This window comes from Rhinichthys klamathensis, unplaced genomic scaffold (assembly GCF_029890125.1).
Source record: "Rhinichthys klamathensis goyatoka isolate OS25496 unplaced genomic scaffold, OSU_Roscu_1.1 h1tg000352l_1, whole genome shotgun sequence".
In the NCBI taxonomy this organism is placed as follows: Eukaryota; Metazoa; Chordata; class Actinopteri; order Cypriniformes; family Leuciscidae; genus Rhinichthys; species Rhinichthys klamathensis.
In genome coordinates this window covers 1299001-1325000 of record NW_026606863.1, presented here as the reverse complement: position 1 = coordinate 1325000, position 26000 = coordinate 1299001, and the positions used below count along the sequence as shown (strand labels likewise).

Here is a 26000-nt window from a genome sequence, read left to right as displayed (position 1 = left end):
TAAGTTAAACTCCAAACGCCGCGCGCGCGCGTGTCATCCTCCGATGCGCGGCGCGTGCGCTTTTGCGCGTGAACCCGACGCCGTTCACTTTCCCACAGAAATACGAAACTTTACTTCACACTTCCAACATAATAATAGTCCGCAAACAGCAGGGTTGTCAAATATGAAATCGTAATCGATGCTTGAAGAAAAACAGATCCACAAAAAAATGGCGAGTTTCCTGTGAGAGGAAAACGCCGAAGGGAAGCCTGAAGAAAGTTCGCGTTTGTGTCCCTCGGTTTAATACGTATCAAATAACTCAAGGTTCTTTATTTTATTTCCCTTTTCCGTGTGAAAAACAGAGCCACGGCACATGGTTGTCAACAAGTAGACGAGAGCCGGATAACAGCCGCACTTTGTGCCGTTATGTGGCGGGTGAAGGAGTTTCAGTGACGTCAGCTGGAATTTGACTCCTCTGATTCACACTAAAGCAAAACTCCCATCAACTACATGAACTGGACGGGCGTCAAATGCCTGAATGCCATTACAAAACATCAAACAGGCATTTATTACATTTACATTTATACAAAACAAAACATTTCACAAAACAGAAGTGTGAAGAAACAATATAAAATGATCTGAAATGCACCTGATCCTCTGACATGTGAACTTGACTAAAAAAACACCAAAACATCAGCTGATTCAAAAACATGCTGAAGAAACATGAAGTTAGTGAAGAGAAAAGATCCTGCAGATACTTGATTTGATATTTTATCAGTGACTTTCACGCACTGTAAAACATTTGTGTAAAATCCTGCTATTGGTTAACTGAAACTGTACAACATTTAGATTTAACAGGACAATAAATGTCAAATCTATGCTATATATATTCAACAAGACAATACCTACTAGAATATTGTTTGTCAAAAGACATTTCCAGAAAGTCCCTGCAGTATTATTATTATTTTTGTTGTCAGTAGGCCTATACATACTCAAAGCAGATTTTAATAGTTAAGAGACATTTCCAGAAAGTCCCTGTATTATTATTATGTTGGTTGTCAGTAGGCCTATACATTCTCAAAGCAGATTTTAATAGTTAAGCTGTGTTTAACTGGGTTGAACATGTTCTGTGACCGCTTGCTTTTGTCTATAGGTTCTCTTAAAGGGATAGTTCATCCAAAAATAAAAATTCTGTCATTATTTACTCACCAAGTTGTTCTAAAACTTTTAGGTAATTCAATAATCAAACGTAAAATAACATTGCATATTTTAATTTATATTATATAAAATAAATAATCTGTGTTAAAGCTATACAAAATGTATTAAGTCAAGATCAGTGAGTGATTTTTCTCTTTTGTTCTTTGATTGACTCACAGACATGCAGCAGGTAGGCCATTTTAGGCTACTGTCACTTTAGTAAATGTACCAATATATAATTTACAATATATTACAAGGAATAATAAGCCATCTGATCTGTTTCCCAGGCGTAATGCGTACACACAGAGTGCTCCTGTTGTGTGTCTGTCTCTCTCTCAGCTGAACTGGGCTCTGTTTGTCTCGGTCAGATGAACAGAGCCGCTCTTTGTGTTGTGCTGTATAGACGCTGGAAAGACTCATCTGAGGCCTGTGCTTGTCTCATAATGGTTTAATTGAGCTAAACCCATCAGAGTGTCAGAATCAAAGTCTCTTACAGAAGCAGCTAAATCAAATTAACATGCGATCTTGTGACTTTAAGTCCCAATGTGAACCACTGAACCAGCAAACGACGGCTCTTCTGTGGTCAATAAGTGATGTACTGTATGTCAAGGAGAATATCTTACATTTTCCAGACTACAATAAACACTAAACACACAGTCAGAATAAGATTTTGAGGTGCAACCGTGCAAGATAAAGGATTTTCATGATATTCACCTTTGACTTTTGCTGACACATGAAAGTCAAAGTACACTAAAAATATTTTATTCTTTATAATGACTATTTTGCACATTTTATAACTTTTTTTTGTCATAGAAACTATGAAATATGGTATAGGCATGCCGTATATGAACAACACATCTAAAAGGGAACAAAACATTATTTATATATCATTCATGGAACATTATTTTTCTGAAATGATTATTAATCTAACATTTGTTCAGAGAACCTTCAAAAATTATTTCATTTTTTGTGCAAAATTCTAAAATGAAATGTTCCCTTGCATAACCAAGATTTATTTATTTTTTAAACTGGACGTTTTGAATGTTCAAAGAACATTCAGAAATAGCATTTTCATAACTTAATAAGAAAGTTAGTGAAACATTGTTATTGGATCATGTTTGTTTTAGTGACCAAAATGTAAAACTATTTTATATTTACATTGTCTATATTCCAGCTCCAGGACTGCTTATTTCTGCAAATCATCTTGGCTTGAGAATAACCATGTATTTTTTATATTTACTTTGATATTTGCATCCCTTCATTTCTTCTGAAGTCGTAGCCGTTCCTGCAATCACTGGATGTAGCCCCTATGTGTCAGTATTGTACAACTTCATAAAGCAAGAGCTCTCATGTGGGAGTTGTGTCGAAATGTTCAGAGAGAAAACACTAAAGCCTGAGAGAATACTATAGTGATGTAAACAGCTGAATTATTTTTTTATTCATTAATGTCCATTCATTTCAGGGGTTCAATTTGGGAATCAATTTGTGTCCTCAATATCAAACTAACATTTTAGTAGGAAAACAAAGTTTGTTTCTTGAGTTAAAATTAGAGCCGTGACTGACGTCGAATCAATTAATTGCGATTAATCGCACCTAACATAAAAGTTTGTGTTTATATATTATATGTGCATGTGTGTGTGTGTGTGTGTGTGTGTGTGTGTGTGTATGCATATATATATATACACTCACCTAAAGGATTATTAGGAACACCATACTAATACTGTGTTTGACACCCTTTCGCCTTCAGAACTGTCTTAATTCTTCGTGACATTGATTCAACAAGGTGCTGAAAGCATTCTTTACAAATGTTGGCCCATATTGATAGGATAGCATCTTGCAGTTGATGGAGATTTGAGGGATCCACATCCAGGGCACGAAGCTCCCGTTCCACCACATCCCAAAGATGCTCTATTGGGTTGAGATCCGGGGTGCTTCTCAATATCCCTCCTCGTCTCCTCGCTCCTCCGTCCTCCATCCTATGACCAGGAAACCGATCGAGCTCAGCCATCTTGAAGGACATCTCAATTCTCTAATTGCACCGCGAGGAGGCGAGGATCGAGGAGTGAGGAGGCTTCCAAAGGAGCTATGAGCGAGGATACACAGGTGTACCCTTTGCGGAAGAGTTTTATCGACTAAACATGACGCACGTATCAATTCTCCTCCCCCTTCACATCTGTCACAATCATTTGAATTTATACTTTACTTTTGTAGCACACATAAACCACACAACTCACATATTTCAACAAGGTATCTTGCTTTATTATTATTTATTATTAATTTCTTAAATAAACAAACTTTAACAACATAAGGGCAGATCCTTTGAGCGCTGCTGATGACGCAGTGAAGTGACGTTCGAGTGATCAAGTATTCCAATGTATAAAAAAGCTTTCATTCAATTCCTCCGTCCTCATATTTTTTCCTTGCAGCCTTCCCTCGCGTCCTACAGGGGGTGGAGCTGAGACGCGAGGAAAGGAAGCGAGGAAAGGAAACGAGGATGCACAAATAAGAAATGAGAAGCACCCCTGGTGACTGTGGGGGCCATTTTAGTACAGTGAACTCATCGTCATGTTCAAGAAACCAATTTGAAATGATTCGAGCTTTGTGACATGGTGCATTATCCTGCTGGAAGTAGCCATCAGAGGATGGGTACATGGTGGCCATAAAGGGATGGACATGGTCAGAAACAATGCTCAGGTAGGCCGTGGCATTTAAACGATGCCCAATTGGCACTAAGGGGCCTAAAGTGTGCCAAGAAAACATCCCCCACACCATTACACCACCACCACCAGCCTGCACAGTGGTAACAAGGCATGATGGATCCATGTTCTCATTCTGTTTACGCCAAATTCTGACTCTACCATCTGAATGTCTCCACAGAAATCGAGACTCATCAGACCAGGCAACATTTTTCCAGTCTTCAACTGTCCAATTTTGGTGAGTTCTTGCAAATTGTAGCCTCTTTTTCCTATTTGTAGTGGAGATGAGTGGTACCCGGTGGGGTCTTCTGCTGTTGTAGCCCATCCGCCTCAAGGTTGTGCGTGTTGTGGCTTCACAAATGCTTTGCTGCATACCTCGGTTGTAACGAGTGGTTATTTCAGTCAAAGTTGCTCTTCTATCAGCTTGAATCAGTCGGCCCATTCTCCTCTGACCTCTAGCATCAACAAGGCATTTTCGCCCACAGGACTGCCGCATACTGGATGCTTTTCCCTTTTCACACCATTCTTTGTAAACCCTAGAAATGGTTGTGCGTGAAAATCCCAGTAACTGAGCAGATTGTGAAATACAGACCGGCCCGTCTGGCACCAACAACCATGCCACGCTCAAAATTGCTTAAATCACCTTTCTTTCCCATTCTGACATTCAGTTTGGAGTTCAGGAGATTGTCTTGACCAGGACCACACCCCTAAATGCATTGAAGCAACTGATTAGATAATTGCATTAATGAGAAATTGAACAGGTGTTTCTAATAATACTTTAGGTGAGTGTATATATATATATATATATATATAGACACCCAGATGTTTGTGTGTATATACACACATTATATAAACAAACTTTTATGTGAGATGCGATTCATCGATTTGACAGCTCTAGTAAAAATCAATGAATACAAAAAACCTAAGTGCAGTTTGAGGAATAAATAACTAACCTCTTATAAAATGGTCACCCTGATGTGATCAGTTAAGATATGGCTAAACATGAGGGTTGAGTTTGTACGAAAAACAAGTTTTATTGACAACCGTGATAAACATGTTTATAACTGTCAGGTTGAAATGAAGGAACAACAGATAATTATCTTGCAAGCAATATGAAAGATGACAGCTCAAAATTGAGGAACAAGGCATGATAACAACATGCAACCATTGAAACAAATACAGATTGACAGAGAGAGATACGAGTCCTTAAACTAAAAACACTCTCACAATATGCCCAGTCTATAGTGCAACATGCACATCCATCTCATCGCATCTCGATATCTCACGGCATTGCGTCATCCGGGTCCAAGTGCGCCGCCCTGCTGGAGAAGACGTCGGCTAGCATGTGCTTGGGAATCTCCGAGCCGCGCACGCGCAGGGTGTAGCACGCGTCCTCCACCTTTCCCAGGCTCTGCCGAAGCGTGTGCAGTTTCTTGGACACCTCGTAGGGCCCCGTGTTCCCGATGAAGGAGAAGCCGTCGTGGATTTCCCTCAGGAATCCGCTGAGGAGGAACGGCGTGTCCATGTCTCCGTTGCCCACACTGCTGATGCACATGCGCATCAGCTCGCCCGTCAGGTCCGCGACGCCCAGCAGGTAATCGGTCGGCGTTATCTGGAAGGTCAGAACGCACGGACCGGGACACGTGACCTCATCTACAGCCTTCAGCAAAGAGACGAGGAAACAGTCAATATCTACTGTCAAATATGCCATATCTAGTAAAGTACCAAGAGTACACTCAAACCATAGACAAGACTTAAAGGTTCTGTTGTGGATCCGCGTTCACGAGTCCGCATTGACGCCGCTGACGTAAGACGCTGCTGACTTGTCTCTGGTGCGTCCGTGTATTCGGGTTTAAATAAATATGGCTGGGCAAAAAAATGCAAGTCTTACTCTGTGTGGAAATCCTTAGACACGTTTATAAAAGCTACTTAAATGCCTAATCCTGGCTTAATCTAAGCCCCGTCTGTGAAACCAGGCCAAAAAGATATATGAATTGAATTGCATATACAATATTTCCATCCAATTGGATTACATAATCCATAACATAACTTTTAAACTAATACATTTAATGTGATGCATATTTGTCAATCATACATCAATTAAACGGATAAGATTTCTGAAGTTGTGCTAATAAACTGAATGTTTTAAATACACAATAACCAGGTTTTATATAATCAATAAATCCAATTTGTTTTAACCAATAAATCCAATTTGTGTTAATCCCATACATTTTAACTAACTAAATATTGCTTGATCCATAGCTATTCATATATTAACCATATTAATGCTTTTTTAACTGAATAAATCTAGTTGTTTTTACAATGAACAGATTTATGCTGATTTGAAACATATTTAAATGTGTTTTGAAAATACGATTATTTATTAATAATAAACTATGCCATGATTTTAGTGATTTTAGTGCAGAAATCTGACCTGTTTTATTTAGGCATGACTGACAAATATGCATAACATTTTGTGCATTAGTTTATGTTAAAACTGTGTTTTAATTTGATATGCAAATACATCAAAAACATTTTAAATTTAGGCCTAAATATGTTTTGAGTGCTATAAATGCACAGGCCACATATTTTCCCTCAAACTAAACCAATGCATCTAAAAATATCTCCGCGAATGGTTTACAGAGACGTGCAAAGCAAGCAGCACTCATGGCTTTCTAAAAATAACAGCAGAAGATGGAGTGATTGTCCTGATCTGATAAACCTGCTGAATGTGCTCTTGAGAACGTAGCCCGTCTATTTGTGCAAGACAACATTAAGGAGGTCATGTTTATATAAGGAAAGATGCGTAAAAGTGTTTCAGGTTGACTTTAGGATGCAATATCATGCCTTGTTTTCCCTCATGAAGACCAGCCGGGCGTTGATCTCCTCCAGGCTGATCAGTGTGCGATGTCGGATGAAGTGATGGAAGGACACGGCCTCCACATACTCCTGAATCCCTGAGAACACAGAAAACAACTTCATTACTACAGTCCTTCAACTCAAAGCTTTCATTTGATCATTTCACAACACATATTTCATTTCATTACGCTTCAAAAAGCCCTGACCAAACATCTCGTACCTCACAGTCTAGTAAATCTCTATGTATCTTCTACATTTTATTTCATAATCTTAAATAAGTACAGCAATTTGGTGTCTTTTTTGTTTTGTTTTTGAAAGAAGTCTCTTGTGCTCACCAGGGCTGCATTTATTTGATCCAAAATCTAAAATTTTGAAATATTACAATTTAAAACAGCTGAATTTATAGAAAGTGTAATTTATTCCTGTGATCAATGCTGAATTTTCAGCATCATTACTCCAGTCTTCAGTGTCACATGATCCTTCAGAAATCACTCTTATGTGAGGATTTGATGATCAAGAAACATTTCTGATTTATTATCAATGTTATATTTGTGTAGAAATTGTGATTTTTTTTACGCATTCTTTGATGCATAGAGTTTAAAAGAACAATAATTAGTTGAAAGCGTCTTAATTGTTCATTTTAATGTATCCTTGCTAAATAAAAGTTTTAGTTTCTCTGGTTTTTGCTGAAGCTCAAACGTGCTGCGAAACATGGGAATGAACACGTCAAGCGAACATGCTTGAGCTTCCGTTTGCCACCTCTGATGTGAGTTGATGAATGTTTATATGTGAAAAAAAGCTTCAATTAAACCTGTTCATCATATAAAGCGATCGAGCCTCTTCAGAAGATTCGGACTGAACCGCTCAATTCATCTGGATTAGTTTTACGATCTCTTTATGAACTTTATGAAGCGTCAGTGTCAGTAGCTGTCAAGATTTCATCCAAAAGATCTTCATTTGTGTTCCAAAGACGAACAAAAGTCTTAAAGGTGCAGTGTGTAGATTTTAGCGGCATCTAGCGGTTCGGTTGCGAGTTGCACTAATGGCTCCGCCCACTGCTCACCCCTCCCTTTCGAAGAAGCTACGGTGGCTCAAACGGGACAAACATCGTCGTCTGAGACAGCAGAGAATAGCCAGAGTAAGCCAAGAGTGTGTAACATTGTCCCTGTTTCTGTCCCACAGTCCATTATAAACCACATCATGGATAAAGTTTACAAAGCCATAGTCAGGTGAGGATCAAGGGTCTTAATATATAATATAATAATAGTAATCAGCTGATTGTCTCACGAACGTAACCAGCACATTTCTCCCCACATAGCAAACCCATAATACAGCGAGGGAGAAGAACCACATGAAACTATCCAACTACATATTTTTTCTAACAGGGTAGTAAAAGTTTAGCTGGCTAATATGAGCTGTTACTGTGGCTGAGCTAAAGTGTAAAGCCTTGTTTAAACTCGACACGTCCATGAGCAAAAATGACATGATTGTAACAGCGCGCGCGCCTCCGCATCCCCTAGACACCATTTACTACACACAAATTAATAAATAATAATGAATAAAAATATTGTTTTTTTTCTCTGGTTTTCAAAACTCTTCGCGATCGACTTAAAATGCTTTCAAGATGGACTGGTCGACCGCGATCGACGGGTTGGTGATTCCTGTAACGTTACTGTTTTACGGTCAATAGTACTAATCAGCTGATTGTCAAAGCCATAACACAGCGAGGGAGAAGAACTAAGTTACATGAAACAATCCAGCTACATATTTTACACCACTGACAAGGGAAAAGTCACTACTCACGGTGTCTATGGCTAGCTTCTAGCTTTCTGCGGCTTCTCTTTTAAGGTAGTGTCGAAACGCGCTCTGTAGCGCTGTGTGTTCGCTGTCGGCTACGGTAGAAACATGACGTCACAATATGTCGACCTTCATAGAAGGGGGTTCCCGCGGTTATGTAGATATAAATGCCTCATTCTAAGGTAATAAAAACATAACGGTTCATTGAGTAAGGTCTTTATACACCACTGAACACATAGTTTCTGTCAATAGATCCTCAGAAATATTACACATTGCACCTTTAAAGGTTTGGAACAACATGAGGGTGAATAATAAATGATAGAATTTAAATTTATGGGTGAACTATCCCTTTAAGACACTGTTTGTATAGCTTCTCCAACTAAGGGCTGTTCACACTGAACTGCGCTACTCCTCCATTGTTTTTCAATGTAAACACGTTTGACCTGTTTGGCGTTTTTCTCTAGACCGTGTGCTTTTATTTCGTTCCACTGACCTGAGTCTCGTTTTTAACAGCAAAACCTGTTCAGTGTGAACCGGCCCTAAGATGTCGTAACGTGAAGTTATTTTCAGGCATTCAAACAGCCTCAGTCAGTAGATGATGTTTAACTGAGCGACTGACCGCTGTATTTGTGTCCAGATCTTGTGTAAACACCAGGACAATAATGACAGGACGGAAGACTTTGTGATTAAGCTTTGCTTTCGAAATGGCAATTAACATCAAAGACGTTCTTATCTGTCGCTCCCCGGGCACCGATTTGCATGCAGTGTGACAATGTTCAACATAAAAATGAAAACAAAGTTTCGGCCCAAAACGCACAGTTCTTTATGATGCTGTGCTCGTGAAAGAGAGCCGTGCTCGCGGTTCCCACAAAAGCTGAAACGCTGAAGGTTGTGTTGTCTTCTCTCAGGCTCAGAAGGAAATGAGATAACGTTATCAAGCATGAGATTGGAGACTCCCTCTGCAAGACATTTCTTTGGAGGTTAATTTGACAGAACTGTCACCTTACTGGATGTAAACACACTGAGGCTAACGTCAAAATCACTAACTAGAGCAAGACTTAAAGTTGCAACACCTGTTCATCTATTCCAATCTCAAACGTAGGGGTTTTCTGACTCCTGGGTATTATTATAATCAGGGCTTGACATTAACACCCGCCAACCCGCCAAATGCGGGTGGATTTTGCTCGTGGCGGGTAACACAGTCACTTCAACTAGCCACTTTGGCGGGTTGAATAATTGTAGTCTTTTCAAAAGGCATCTGAAGCGCACTGGCTGCGTGGCGTGCGCGTCTCAGCTGCGTGGTGTGTCCGTTTTTATTTCGGCTCCCATGTTAACAGGTTAGAACTTGCACACTGCCTGCGTGACGCGCGTCTCGAGCCGCGCCGAAAACGCGTGCATGCTAGAAAAAAAACCGACGCCTATTTCTCACGCGACACGCAAGCCTGTTGGAAGCGTTTCCAGGCTAAATAGAATAGGAAAATATGTCATGTTGACACGAACACATATTAATAAATGGCATTTTTATGTTTGAAAGTCCATAGGTTTTGGCAAATGCAGATATAATTTTAAAAAAATCAAATATTGCACTTGTCAATACAGAACGAAATATTCTTATAGCCTATTTTGCCGTCTATGCTGCAACGCCCGAATCCCGAGATAGCCCTCCATGTACCTTACCAGCAGACACCAGTCAGACACGTTTCTGCTGTGCAAAGACACAGAAAACGCAACTTGTAACAACGAATTTCCCATCGGGGCTCAATAAAGTAATTCTGATTCTGATATTTAAACAGACAGTGTTTCTAATGCTAAAGGTTTTTTCAGTTTAGTTTTTTATATTTTTTTATTAATCTTCTACATCCATGCACCACTTTTATTATGCAATAAGAAGCTATGTCTTCATCTTAATACATGGTTTTATAGGAGCTTTAAAGGAGCTTTACACACAACCTTATCAGAGCTAATGATAATGACCATTGTTATACCTAGTCTTGATTTGCGTGTGTACAGTGGTTTTACATTTAAAAGGGTTGTAAATCTAGTTCAAGTAAATTTTAGCACGCCATAGTCAACTTTAATCAGATAATTTCACAACAACAAAAATGTGGCGAGTAAAAATGCTGTGTGGCTAGTAACTTTGGAAAACCACTAGCCACATTGGCTAGTGAGCAAAAAAGTTAATGTCAAGCCCTGATTATAATTAATATTATACATAAATATATACAGGTGAAACTAAAAAAATTAGAATATCGTGCAAAAGTTTCAGGATTTATTTCAGTAATTCAACTTAAAGGGATAGTTCACCCAAAAATGTAAACTCTGTCAGTAATTACTCACCCTCATGTTGTTCAACCCCGTAAGACTTTCGTTCAAATTCGGAACACAAATTAAGATATTTTTGATTAAATCTGAGAGCTGGATCACTCCTCCATAGGCTTCTTAAAGGGGTCATATAATGGTACATGCACTTTTACAAGTTGATTGTACTGAAATGTGTGTTGGCAGTGCCTGTACACAACCATCATATAATGATAAAAATCCATCCAGTGGTTTTGTTTTAATCTCCTTATATATTTTCCCCTGCCTCAAATCGAGCCGTTCGAGCCTGTGACGTCACAAGCTCGCACGCCCCTCCCACGATTGTTGATTGACAGAAGGGTTTCAACACAGACCCGCCCTCGCTCGTGAGAGCTGTCAATCATAGTCTGCGCGGACCGGCGCGGTCATTGTTGATATGCTGGAGCACTGTCTATGAGCAGAATGGCGTCTAAGCGATTGTGGTGTTCTGTTCTTGGGTGTAATAACGAACACAGTCATTTTAATGTTCCCAAATCCGAACCGCTGAAGACGCAGTGGCTGAGTTTGTTTTCGAAGGGAATATTCCCCACGAGCAACGTCAATGCTCTCATGTTTGCGCGAATCATTTCACACCAGACTGCTTTATAAACGAGGGTCAGTATAAAGCTGGTTTTGCTAAGAAGCTGCTCCTGGACCGGTACCAACTATTCGTGTTCCTGCTGAACCTCCAAAATAACTGAAGTGAGTGTAACGTTTTATTAATCTTTAATATTTATATTAATCTTTGCAAATCGCTAGATGCACGCTTCACAATGAATGCGTCTAAGGTTTACACTCAGGGTACATTACGGCATATTTTCTATGTACGACGTTCTCAATATAATTCATAATCCCACGTCTATAATGAACAACGCGTTATGGTTATTGTGTTACAAACGGTGCACACAGAACAGAGGGGCGGGGTGAGCAAAGCTCATTATCATTTAAAGTCATATGCACTGAAACGGCGTGCTGAAAACAGAGCTGTTTTTGACCAGGTAAAATAAGTGTTTTCTTACAATACTAATGAGAATTTTTAATTAAAGTATATTACAAAGTTTTAATTTAGACTCTAAAGAATCATATTAGCTTGTACAAAAATGGCATTATATGACCCCTTTAAGGAATCGAAACTGGCCGGCCCAAAAGTTATGAAAGACATCGTTAAAATAGTCCGAGTGACTACAGTGGCTCAACCTTAAGTTTATCAAGCGACGAGAATACTTTCTCTGCGCAAAAAACAAACAAAAATAACGACTTTTTTCAACTATTCATTTCCTTCTCTGTTCAGCCGTGATATTTCACGTAGTGAAACTACGCAAAGCTTCTAGGTTGTACGTCACGCATCACACCCATGACCAGCGTCGGCCAATAGGGAGCCTGCGTGTGACGTACAACACAGAAGCGCTGCGCAGTTTCACTACGTGAACTCTCGAGGCCCACAGAGAAGGAAATGAATAGTTGAATAAAGTCGTTATTTTTGTTTGTTTTTTTGCGCACAAAAAGTATTCTCGTCGCTTGATAAACTTAAGGTTGAGCCACTGTAGTCAATCGGACTATTTTAACGATGTCTTTCATAACTTTTGGGCCGGCCAGTTTCGATCCCTTAAGAAGCCTATGGAGGAGTGATCCAGCTCTCAGATTTAATAAAAAATATCTTAATTTGTGTTCCGAAGATGAACGAAAGTCTTACGGGGTTGAACAACACGAGGGAGAGTCATTACTGACAGAGTTTACATTTTTGGGTGAACTATCCCTTTAAAAGGTGAAACTAATATATTATATAGACTCATTACATGCAAAGTAAGATATTTCAAGCCTTTATTTGTTATAATTTTGATGATTATGGCGTACAGCTATGAAACCCCAAATTCAAAATTAGAATATTGTGAAAAGGTTTTCATAAGCCATAATCATCAAAATTATAACAAATAAAGGCTTGAAATATCTCACTTTGCATGTAATGAGTCTATATAATATATTAGTTTCACCTTTTAAGTTGAATTACTGAATGAACTTTTGGACGATATTCTAATTTTTTGAGTTTCACCTGTATATTATATTACAAATCAGGGTTATTATAGTTAACGGTTACGGCCCTTAACCAGCTTTAGCTCGTTTTAAAACAGACGCAAATGTAAGGACCGAACATATCAAGAATCACAGACGATTCATTGCTTTCTGACGTCCAATCACGCCATAAACTTTAAATTGGGGAGTCAAGCGAACAAGTACACAAAAGATAATAAACAATAACAACGATTAACGAAAATAATAACAGTACACAGGTAGGGCAACTAAAGAAAACAGCTAAAAACTAAAAGCATTAAAAATTGTTGCAAGAAATAAAAAGAAATAGAAAAACTTTTGGAGCCAAGGCAACATTTCTCATTTTCAGATTTAGTAAAATAACTAAAACATAAAATGAATAAGTTTGTTTTTAAAAATGAATAAAAACTATGACATTTTTTTTAACTAATAAAAGTTACAAAAACACAAAATATAAACATAAAAATATTAATAAAACTATAATAGTATCTGAATGATACTAAAAATAACACTGTTATAAATAGCAGTGCTTGTATACACTACTGTTCAAAGGTTTTGTGTATTTTATTACATTATGGCATCTTATTTTAGAAAGCTGAACAAACTCACAGCAAATAGAGGAAAAGATATGGTGTTAATCTGTTAATCATCCAAGAAGAAGAGGACAATCTCAAAATGTTGGACAAAATGATCAGTTAATCAATAGCAAACGACTTATCTTTCATCCTTTGATTTTTAGCTATCATACTTACATTTTGTTTTGAATACATTTTTTTTGGATCAAGGCAAAGCACGAAGCAATTCACAACATACACTACTGTTAAAAAAAAAGAGATATATAGGAGAAGCCTATAATAGTATATAAGTGTAATTAATTAATAATAAGATCCTTCCATTTTAAATCTTGTTTAAACTGAATATTTGGAAATATTGTATTATGAGATGGACGTGATTAACAGACGGACACTGACAAAACTACACCATCACACAAGACGTGAAGATAATAATCTCTGAGTCCAGGCCAGCCTGCAGTTTAAAACCACTGACCTCTTCATCTCTGATGGTCAAGAATTAAACGCTCAATGCCTTTTGCCACAATAATAGAGCTGCCTTATATATCGTCTATCTCTGTACCCAGATCAGGCGCTGATGAATTGTGCCAGTGTGTCGTGTGTACCCTTCACCAAGCTTTCTGAGCCAAGAGGAAACAGATAATTGGGCTTTGAGTGAAGCCAAACACTGTGTGTTTGTGTGTGTCAGTGAATAGAGATGACGGTCTAAACGCTGTGCTATGCAGAAGTTTGATGCCAGGCATGAAAGAAAAGTGCCGTTTCTAATACGGGCACAGGATTATCTTCATTTCTATCAGGTACAGTGTGTAGAGAAACACTCGTAATCGAGCAGAAAAGACACGGTTCAGATGATAAATAAAATGTGCATTTGTCGAAGAGAAAAAAGCCAGGAAATTCTTCATGCAAACATGCTGTCATAAAAAAAAATAAAAAAAATATAATAATTTTGCTGCTTAAATACAGACAGTACCAACACTAGTGGAGAAATAAAATAAGGGAATGATTTAATGACGCCTCTCTATTATGCTGATCGGATGATTTGGTCCAACTTACAAGTTTGAAAGTCCTAATTATGCATTATGATTATATTGAGCACATTTAATTTAGCACATTTTAATTATAATTTGGTATATTAATAGCAACTGAGTCTATTTTTTTATATCAATACAATACAAATACAATACAAATAAAAACCAAACAAAAAATATTCAAAAATACAAAATTACACAGATGTTTTACATGTACATAAAGCTATTTTTCTGGTCAAATCTTACAAAACAAGTCCTTAAGTGATCTTACTAAATAAAACGCTGTGTACTTTCATAAAAGGTAGGAAAGTCCAAAAAAATGTGTTTAATAGAAAGAGGGATCTTGCAGAACATGCAAAAAATCTTTGCCTTTTTAGCAGAAATGCATGAGCAAGTCTTAAAAGTGCATTTTTGGTTGAAATAAATCAGATGCATTTGAAAAAAACAAACTATTTCTTTCCATTTGCACTAGAAAAAAATTGGAGTAGGATTTACATTGAAACATTGGATTTAAATTTCACAAATAATTATAAAGAAAGGGCAATGAAATGAAGCAGAAAGCCTGAAATAGTATTTTCTAGTAAACGTACTCCAATAATCTTTGTTTTATTTACTATTAACTTTGAAAAATCATTGTTCACGGTGTAAATCCTATCAAAAATACTACGTTGCTTAATGCTACTACAACAAAAAGAAAGAAAATGTGCATTATTTGTGCTTTATCTATGGGAAATGATTACTTATAGTTCCCAGAATGCAAACACACTAACCAGCATTCACAATTAAAATGGGCAATAACAGTTTATTTCCACTATTATTGTAAAATCAACACAGGAAATCTGTGCTTAAAGTTAATGCTGATTGCAATATTTATAGTGTCATTTGAGTGCACTCGTCTCATAACTATGAAGATTGTGACATAACTTTGAAGCAGCTTATGTAACAATCAAGTGAGTCTTCATTTGATTACAGAAGCTCATGTTATTATCATATCACCTGTTCATGCACTAATAGTGTTAAAAGCTTCTGCAGCGTGAACTTACTGGAGGCAATAAGAGTCAAATGTATCCCCAAGCACCTTTAATGTAGTTGTTTTTTTAAACATCCCTATTAAACACGAGCATAGACTCTCTGAACGCTTGGACGTCTGCTTACTCCTCACAAACCAATAAAGCTCTTCAAACTAAAAGAAAACGAGAAACCTAACTGACAGGATCTGATCTCGGTCACGTCGCAAGAAAGACCCCGATGATTTCTCTGCGGCCTTAATCTAAAAATGACTTCCCCTCACCGTTAGATAACCGCAGAACTTGGTAGGTCCCCTCCCTCCCTTATCCACACTTTCCTCAGAAGTTTGCAGACATTGTGTCTGGCCTCGCTCCTCTTATGAAAGACAAAAATAATAATGGCTGGAAAAGCATGGTGACCTTTTTTGGAAAGATTAAGCAAGATGAGATATTACGTAATACGTAGTGGCGTAAAGTGCAGACCCAGAGACCCAAAAGTCTTCAACACAGGGAGGGATGGATGGATGGATGGATAGATGGATAGATAGATAGATAGATGGATAGATAGATGATAGATAGATAGACAGAAGGATAGATGATAGATAGATAGAATGATGGATGGAATTGTTATAGAATATCGTGCAAAAGTTATATTTTTGATGATTATGGCTTACAGCTTATGAAAACCCCAAATTCAAAATCTCAGAAAATTAGAATATTACATGAAATCCATAAAAAAAAGGATTTTAAATACAGAAATGTCGGCCCTCTGAAAAGTATAATTATGCAAATGTATATAGTTACATATATATGTATATATATATATATACACAAAATATATTAGTTTCACCTTTTAATTTGAATTACTGAAATACACAAACTTTTGCACTATATTCTAATTTTTCGAGTTTCACCTGTAAAACCGCATGTTAAACTGAACAGCCGGAACACATGAGAGTTTCATTAGAACCAGATATCAGACTAAATGTTGTCATTTTATTATCCACATCAGTTCTTATAAGACTAGCACAGAATTACAAGACCCAAGCATCGTCAGGACAACTTCATCTAAATTATATAATAGTCCTTTCAAATCGATTAATCGCGATTAGTTGCATCTAAGATAAAAGTTTGTGTAACTTTTATAATATATGTATGCTATGCATACATATACACTCACCTAAAGGATTAGTAGGAACACCTGTTCAATTTCTCATTAATGCAATTATCTAATCAACCAATCACATGGCAGTTGCTTCAATGCATTTAGGGGTGTGGTCCTGGTCAAGACAATCTCCTGAACTCCAAACTGAATGTCAGAATGGGAAAGAAAGGTGATTTAAGCAATTTTGAGCGTGGCATGGTTGTTGGTGCCAGACGGGCCGGTCTGAGTATTTCACAATCTGCTCAGTTACTGGGATTTTCACGCGCAACCATTTCTAGGGTTTACAAAGAATGGTGTGAAAAGGGAAAAACATCCAGTATGCGGCAGTCCTGTGGGCGAAAATGCCTTGTTGATGCTAGAGGTCAGAGGAGAATGGGCCGACTGATTCAAGCTGATAGAAGAGCAACTTTGACTGAAATAACCACTCGTTACAACCGAGGTATGCAGCAAAGCATTTGTGAAGCCACAACACGCACAACCTTGAGGCGGATGGGCTACAACAGCAGAAGACCCCACCGGGTACCACTCATCTCCACTACAAATAGGAAAAGGAGGCTACAATTTGCAAGAGCTCACCAAAATTGAACAGTTGAAGACTGGAAAAATGTTGCCTGGTCTGATGAGTCTCGATTTCTGTTGAGACATTCAGATGGTAGAGTCAGAATTTGGCGTAAACAGAATGAGAACATGGATCCATCATGCCTTGTTACCACTGTGCAGGCTGGTGGTGGTGGTGTAATGGTATGGGGGATGTTTTCTTGGCACACTTTAGGCCCCTTGGTGCCAATTGGGCATCGTTTAAATGCCACGGCCTACCTGAGCATTGTTTCTGACCATGTCCATCCCTTTATGGCCACCATTTAACCATCCTCTGATGGCTACTTCCAGCAGGATAATGCACCATGTCACAAAGCTCGAATCATTTCAAATTGGTTTCTTGAACATGACGATGAGTTCACTGTACTAAAATGGCCCCCACAGTCACCAGATCTCAACCCAAAAGAGCATCTTTGGGATGTGGTGGAACGGGAGCTTCGTGCCCTGGATGTGCATCCCACAAATCTCCATCAACTGCAAGATGCTATCCTATCAATATGGGCCAACATTTCTAAAGAATGCTTTCAGCACCTTGTTGAATCAATGCCACGTAGAATTAAGGCAGTTCTGAAGGCGAAAGGGGGTCAAACACAGTATTAGTATGGTGTTCCTAATAATCCTTTAGGTGAGTGTATGTGCGCACACACACACATATTATATAAACACTTATAAAAACTTTAGATACGACTAATCGCGATTATTCGATTTGACAGCACTATAATATATATATATATTAGATGTTCAAAAAACAATTGAGAGGTACAATCATGGTTATTATCATTAACAAACTATTAAAAACACGTCTGTTAACTGAAATAAAGCTGAAATAAAATAAAAAATAAATATTAGTTTTAAAAAAACTTTCAACAAAAAATTTGAAATGTTGCCTTGGCAATAAACTGACATTTGAAGCACTAAATCTAAATGGAAATAAATAAAAGCTAACCCTGAAATAAACATCGAGCCGTCCGCTGACTGTGCCTGGTGTGATCGCTGACTGTGCCTGGTGTGATCGCTGACTGTACCTGGTGTGATCGCTGACTGTACCTGGTGTGATCGCTGACTGTACCTGGTGTGATCGCTGACTGTGCCTGGTGTGATCGCTGACTGTGCCTGGTGTGATCGCTGACTGTACCTGGTGTGATCGCTGACTGTACCTGGTGTGATCGCTGACTGTACCTGGTGTGATCGCTGACTGTACCTGGTGTGATCGCTGACTGTACCTGGTGTGATCGCTGACTGTGCCTGGTGTGATCGCTGACTGTGCCTGGTGTGATCGCTGACTGTGCCTGGTGTGATCGCTGACTGTACCTGGTGTGATCGCTGACTGTACCTGGTGTGATCGCTGACTGTACCTGGTGTGATCGCTGACTGTACCTGGTGCTGACTGTACCTGGTGTGATCGCTGACTGTACCTGGTGCTGACTGTACCTGGAGTGATCGCTGACTGTACCTGGAGTGATCGCTGACTGTACCTGGAGTGATCGCTGACTGTACCTGGAGTGATCGCTGACTGTACCTGGTGTGATCGCTGACTGTACCTGGTGTGATCGCTGACTGTACCTGGAGTGATCGCTGACTGTACCTGGTGTGATCGCTGACTGTACCTGGTGTGATCGCTGACTGTACCTGGTGTGATCGCTGACTGTACCTGGAGTGATCGCTGACTGTACCTGGAGTGATCGCTGACTGTACCTGGAGTGATCGCTGACTGTGCCTGGTGTGATCGCTGACTGTGCCTGGTGTGATCGCTGACTGTGCCTGGTGTGATCGCTGACTGTGCCTGGTGTGATCGCTGACTGTACCTGGTGTGATCGCTGACTGTACCTGGTGTGATCGCTGACTGTGCCTGGTGTGATCGCTGACTGTACCTGGAGTGATCGCTGACTGTACCTGGAGTGATCGCTGACTGTACCTGGAGTGATCGCTGACTGTACCTGGAGTGATCGCTGACTGTACCTGGAGTGATCGCTGACTGTACCTGGAGTGATCGCTGACTGTACCTGGAGTGATCGCTGACTGTACCTGGTGTGATCGCTGACTGTACCTGGTGTGATCGCTGACTGTACCTGGAGTGATCGCTGACTGTACCTGGAGTGATCGCTGACTGTACCTGGTGTGATCGCTGACTGTACCTGGTGTGATCGCTGACTGTACCTGGTGTGATCGCTGACTGTACCTGGAGTGATCGCTGACTGTACCTGGAGTGATCGCTGACTGTGCCTGGTGTGATCGCTGACTGTGCCTGGTGTGATCGCTGACTGTGCCTGGTGTGATCGCTGACTGTGCCTGGTGTGATCGCTGACTGTACCTGGTGTGATCGCTGACTGTACCTGGTGTGATCGCTGACTGTGCCTGGTGTGATCGCTGACTGTACCTGGTGTGATCGCTGACTGTACCTGGTGTGATCGCTGACTGTGCCTGGTGTGATCGCTGACTGTACCTGGTGTGATCGCTGACTGTGCCTGGTGTGATCGCTGACTGTGCCTGGTGTGATCGCTGACTGTGCCTGGTGTGATCGCTGACTGTACCTGGTGTGATCGCTGACTGTACCTGGAGTGATCGCTGACTGTACCTGGTGTGATCGCTGACTGTACCTGGTGTGATCGCTGACTGTACCTGGTGTGATCGCTGACTGTACCTGGTGTGATCGCTGACTGTACCTGGTGTGATCGCTGACTGTACCTGGTGTGATCGCTGACTGTACCTGGTGTGATCGCTGACTGTACCTGGTGTGATCGCTGACTGTACCTGGTGTGATCGCTGACTGTACCTGGTGTGATCGCTGACTGTACCTGGAGTGATCGCTGACTGTACCTGGTGTGATCGCTGACTGTACCTGGAGTGATCGCTGACTGTACCTGGTGTGATCGCTGACTGTACCTGGTGTGATCGCTGACTGTACCTGGTGTGATCGCTGACTGTACCTGGTGTGATCGCTGACTGTGCCTGGTGTGATCGCTGACTGTACCTGGAGTGATCGCTGACTGTGCCTGGTGTGATCGCTGACTGTGCCTGGTGTGATCGCTGACTGTGCCTGGTGTGATCGCTGACTGTACCTGGTGTGATCGCTGACTGTACCTGGTGTGATCGCTGACTGTACCTGGAGTGATCGCTGACTGTACCTGGTGTGATCGCTGACTGTACCTGGTGTGATCGCTGACTGTGCCTGGTGTGATCGCTGACTGTGCCTGGTGTGATCGCTGACAGTGCCTGGTGTGATCGCTGACTGTACCTGGTGTGATCGCTGACTGTACCTGGTGTGATCGCTGACTGTACCTGGTGTGATCGCTGACTGTACCTGGTGTGATCGCTGACTGTACCTGGTGTGATCGCTGACTGTACCTGGTGTGATCGCTGACTGTACCTGGTGTGATCGCTGACTGTACCTGGTGTGATCGCTGACTGTACCTGGTGTGATCGCTGACTGTGCCTGGTGTGATCGCTGACAGTGCCTGGTGTGATCGCTGACTGTACCTGGTGTGATCGCTGACTGTACCTGGTGTGATCGCTGACTGTACCTGGTGTGATCGCTCGGTGGAACTGGTGTAGATCTTCTCCTCTCAGTTCTTCTGCGATCTGTCCGATCTTCTGCCTCACGCTGTCCAGCTTCACATCGGCCTCGTTCAGGATCTCCTCAACATCGGGAACACTGACGCAGTGCAGCGGAAAACACACTCATGCTTATTTACAGTGAAGACACTTCGGGAAACACTCATACAGTATAATGACATACACAACCTAAACGTTACTTTGTACTATAATGCAAGGTTTTCCTTTGGCTTATATTCCTTTTTATCAATTATCAGATTCTAAGTCAACCAATTTATTAAAACAAAAACAATTCTATCCATACATCTATCCTTCTGTCTATCTATCTATCTATCTATCTATCTATCTATCTATCTATCTATCTATTTATCTATCTATCCATCATCATTCTATCTATCTATCTATCTATCTATCTATCTATCATCTATCCTTCTGTCTATCTATCTAACTATCCATCATCATTCTATCCATCATCATTCTATCTATCTAATCTATCCATCCATCCATCCATCCATCCATCCATCCATCCATCCATTTATCCATCCATCCATCTTTCTATCATCTATCCTTCTGTCTATCTATCTTTCTACCTATCCATCCTATCTATCTATCTATCCATCCATCCATCCATCCATCCATCCATCCATCCATCCATCCATCCATCCATCCATCCATCCATCCATCCATCCATCCATCCATCCATCCATCCATCCATCCATCCATCCATCTATCTATCTATCTACAGTGGTGTGAATAAGTTATTACCCCCATGCTAAAGTTGCCTAAAAAGAGGAATAAAAAATCATCTTTTGGAAATTGATCTTAATGCCTTAATTAGAAAAATGAGGCAAAATCCAACCTTTAAGGACACCAATTTTCTTTGTGCATGAATAATGTATCATAAATAAATAAATGTTCTTCCTTAAAATACAGGGTGCATAAGTCAGGCAGGCATGTTAAAGTCTATGTTAAATTCCCATAGAGTCAGGCAGATTTTTATTTTTAAAGGCCAGTTATTTCATGGATCCAGGATAATATGCATCCTGATAAAGTTCCCTTGGCCTTTGGAATTAAAATATCCCACATCATCACATTCCCTTCACCATACCTAGAGATTGGCATGGTGTTATTTCAGTTAGCCTAATAGCTGGTTTGATTTGCATTGAAAGATGATCTTATGGAAAGTACCCCATGCCAATCTCTAGGTATGGTGAAGGGAATGTGATGATGTGGGTCTATTTTAATTCCAAAGGCCAAGGGAACTTTATCAGGATGCATATTATCCTGGATCCATGAAATAACTGGCCTTTAAAAATAAAAATCTGCCTGACTCTATGGGAATTTAACATAGGGGGGCCTGACTTATGCACCCTGTATTTTAAGGAAGAACATTTATTTATTTATGATACATTATTCATACACAAAGAAAATTGGTGTCCTTAAAGGTTGGATTTTTCCTCATTTTTCTAATTAAGGCATTAAGATCAATTTCCAAAAGATGATTTTTTATTCCTCTTTTTAGGCAACTTTAGCATGGGGGTAATAACTTATTCACACCACTGTATCTATCTGTAAAGTATTTCGCTACCTATTCACTTTATTTGACTATTTTCTCAAATATATATATATATATGATAAGTTTGTACATATAGAACATATATCATGTACATAAGCAAGTTGTTGAATGGATCTCACCTGGTCACTCTGTGCAGGAGGAATATGGTCCGTTTGCTCTCAATAGTGATATCTCGACTGCTTTTCACCAAACGCTCATATTTATCATGCTTGGTGTCCAGTTCTTGCTGGAATACTGTCAGAGAAACCAGTAAATATGTCAGATTCATTCATCTGGTGTCGTTAACACATGCCCCGCACACACACACACACAAACTCACCTTTGAAAGCAGCAATGACAGCTGAATCTGAGTTCATACAGTTCTCGGATTTCTGTCCGACTTCTGTCCTTCGTCTTCGGCCGCATCCCTCGTCTAAGAGGAGCATGAAAAGCATATAATTACATAAATAAGAACATAAGTCACCGTCACGGCAATCTAAAAGCAACCGATTCTTAGTACGAGGATTTCTGCATGAAAAAAATGTTTTTAAACTGCATCCGTGAAGTGAAAGACGTCGTCAGGCTTTACCATCTCGTTTACTCATCTCTGTAGTAAAGTGTTTTTCTCTGGACACGTGAACTTTTCGGTTATGTACAGTAAACTCTTTTATTTTACCAGCTGATTGTGATTTTAGTGCGTGTAAATCCAGCTGAACGCCTTTATCGTGGGTTTACACGTGTGCCTGTTTGATTACGTACTTCCGCAAATATAAAACCTAGAAACAACTTATTTTATAAATGTGTAATAAAACTGTGCATTCGTTATAAAAGCAGAGATTTACGTCCGACTCGGTTTAATTTGAAAGCTGGCACGCACACGGACTTCCATTGTTTACACGGGACTTGCGCGTATTGATTGCGTGCTACCGCAAGACATTCTGGGTAATGTAGTTTAACCTGGTCCATTGACTTCCGAGGTTATTTTTAGCCCAGTAGTAAAAGTGTTCTTCTTTAAATGATTTAGGTGCTCAAACCTTCGTTTAAAAAATGTAGAAAGCATATATTTTCATAACTGTTTTTATGTCAAAGTAATTTTTATATTATTTTCTTATAAACTTCTAAAGCACTTCAAAAAATCAAAATGTGGAATGAAAAGAAAAAGAAATGAAAATAAAATGAATTAAATGAAAATAAAATTAAATGAAAAATGAAAGGAAAAAACAGAAAGGAAATGAACGAATGAATGAATGAACAAACGAACAAACTAATGAATAAAAATGAATGACAAGGTGTAGATTCTTAAAAAAAAGTATTGTAGTGGTACCATTGTACATTGTTCCATATTCATATACAATGATATTTACATCATGTTTCCTCAGAGAATATTTCTATAGAAATATACTATCACTACTCTCATGGTCATGGCACGGGATAAAACAAATTGAACACACACACACACACACACACACACACAGAGAGAGAGAGAGAGAGAGAGAGAGAGAGAGAGAGAGAGAGAGAGAGAGAGAGAGAGAGAGAGAGAGAGAGAGAGAGAGAGAGAGAGAGAGAGAGAGAGAGAGAGAGAGAGAGAGAGAGAGAGAGAGAGAGAGAGAGAGAGAGAGAGAGAGAGAGAGAGAGAGAGAGAGAGAGAGAGAGAGAGAGAGAGAGGTTTTCTCCTCCATTGCACATACAGTAGGCCTATATCAGATTACAGTTCTTCCTCATGAACTTCAGCCTGAAGGATTGATGCCAACTGTGTACGTGCCACCCAGAGCCTCCTCACTGTCTGAACTGGTGCCCGCGAGCTCCTATAGGGGGCAGTGGACAACAAAATAAACATCATGAAATTACATTTATCTGCATTTTATTGAAATCCCATATATTTGCTTGCTTAGCAACTTGAACAAATGTGACGTGGTTATTTAGATCACAGTCTTTTAGATGCCACGGACCCCCAAATATTATAATATCATAAATATGTGTAAAATATGCTATTTATTTTATATTTTGTTACATATTACGTTTTTTCTTCTACAGTACTGTGTTGTTAGATGTAGGCCTATTATTTATTTGTTTAAATATTTAATTTATTATTTAATATTGTAATCAAAGTTTTTATCTATTTAGCCTACTTTTATTTTATTATTATTTTTTCATTTTAGATTTTTTTTAAAATCAGTTTTTCTCTAAACCTTCCCACGGACCCCCAGCACTTGGCCGGACCCCAGTTTGAAACCCCCTGATTTAGACCGATTTATTTTCGCCTAGAACTGAGAATATGTACTTAATACTCCAACCCATTTACATGAATGACATTGCTAAACAATGCATCCACTGTCTCAAAAAAAGCCATTCGTTTTTCATTAACTCTGCTTTTTTTTAGTGTTATAGTAACTTGTTTACTAACTAGTAAGAATATCTAGTATGAAATAGGCTTACCACCCAAAAATTTAAATTCACTAATTATTCCCCCTCATGTTGTTCCAAACCTGTTAGTCTTTCATTCATTTCAGAACACAAATGAAGATCTTCTGATGTAATCTGAGAGATTTCTGTCCCTCCATTGACAGCGCAACTACCACTGACGCTTCATAAAGTTCATAAAGAGATCGTAAAACTCCATTTGAATTGAGAGGTTTAGTCCGAATCTTCTGAAGAGACTCAATTGCTTTAAATGATGAACAGATTTCATTAAGACTTTTATTCACATATAAAATTGATCAACGAACATAAACAGAAGCTCAACCGAACATGCTTGACACACGAGAATGAACCTCATTGGCTCTTGTAAAGCTCAAACGTGATGCGTAACACGAGAAGGAACCTCATTGGCTCTTGTAGAAGCTCAAACGTGATGCGTAACACGAGAATGAACCTCATTGGCTCTTGTAGAAGCTCAAACGTGATGCGTAACACGAGAATGAACCTCATTGGCTCTTGCAGAAGCTAAAACGTGATGCGTAACACGAGAATGAACCTCATTGGTTCTTACTGAAACTCAAACGTGATGCGTAACACGAGAATGAACCTCATTGGCTCTCGTAGAAGCTCAAACGTGATGTGTAACACGAGAATGAACCTCATTGGTTCTTACTGAAACTCAAACGTGATGCGTAACACGAGAATGAACCTCATTGGCTCTTGTAGAAGCTCAAACGTGATGCGTAACACGAGAATGAACCTCATTGGTTCTCACACGTCAATCGACTATGCTTGAGCTTATGATGTGAGTTGATGAATGTTGCCTGTTCATCACATAAGCGATCGAGTATCTTCAGGAAAATTTTGACTAAACCGCTCAATTCATATGGATTAGTTTTACGATCTCTTTATGAACTTTTTGAAGCGTCAAAGTGGCAGTTGTGTTGCTGTCAATGGAGGGACAGAAAACTCTCAGATTTCATCAAAAATATCTTCATTTGTCTTCCGAAGATGAACGAAAGTCTTACGGGTTTGGAACAACATGAGGGAGAGTAATAAATGACAGAATTTAATAATATAATAATATATAATAAATATAGTTCAGATTATGTTTATGAATTAATTTCAGCAGGTCGAGTTAAATTCAGTTTATTTAAATGCAAAAAAAAAGTAATTGTCATTTTTGCATCTC

At 39.4% G+C, this 26000-nt stretch overlaps 2 protein-coding genes across 5 annotated transcripts in view; both read right to left on the bottom strand.

Moving 5' to 3' along the window:
• The window catches only part of disc1 (DISC1 scaffold protein), an 89125-nt gene extending 88694 nt beyond the window's left edge, over positions 1 to 431 (bottom strand). For 2 of the 3 annotated variants that reach the window (XR_008803730.1, XM_056232686.1), the window contains exon 1: positions 1 to 430. This exon is cut by the window's left edge and continues 133 nt beyond it. The gene's annotated coding sequence lies outside the window, so the exon portion shown is untranslated. The other variant, XM_056232685.1, reaches the window with a different exon arrangement.
• Positions 432 to 4881: 4450 nt separating this feature from the next.
• Positions 4882 to 24195, bottom strand: tsnax (translin-associated factor X). Of its 2 annotated transcripts, none has more exons than XM_056232689.1 (6): positions 24100 to 24195; positions 22731 to 22823; positions 22531 to 22645; positions 20805 to 20935; positions 6720 to 6829; positions 4882 to 5532 (listed from the first exon to the last, which is right to left on the bottom strand). In XM_056232689.1, the coding sequence occupies exons 1-6, from the start codon at positions 24110 to 24112 to the stop codon at positions 5155 to 5157; spliced, it is 840 nt and encodes a 279-aa protein (XP_056088664.1). In that variant the 5' UTR covers positions 24113 to 24195; the 3' UTR covers positions 4882 to 5154. The 2 variants fall into 2 exon arrangements, with proteins under 2 accessions (XP_056088664.1, XP_056088663.1); XM_056232688.1 differs by lacking the exon at positions 24100 to 24195 and adding an exon at positions 22980 to 23157.
• Between the last annotated feature and the right edge of the window lie 1805 nt (positions 24196 to 26000).

Excerpts from the sequence above, each read along its gene's own strand:
- tsnax (XM_056232688.1), bottom strand. Across the intron at positions 22,646-22,730 it reads TGTCATTGCTGCTTTCAAAG|TATTCCAGCAAGAACTGGAC; the intron begins GTGAGTTTGTGT and ends TTTCTCTGACAG. Across the intron at positions 5,533-6,719 it reads TCTTCATGAGGGAAAACAAG|GCTGTAGATGAGGTCACGTG; the intron begins GCATGATATTGC and ends TCTTTGCTGAAG.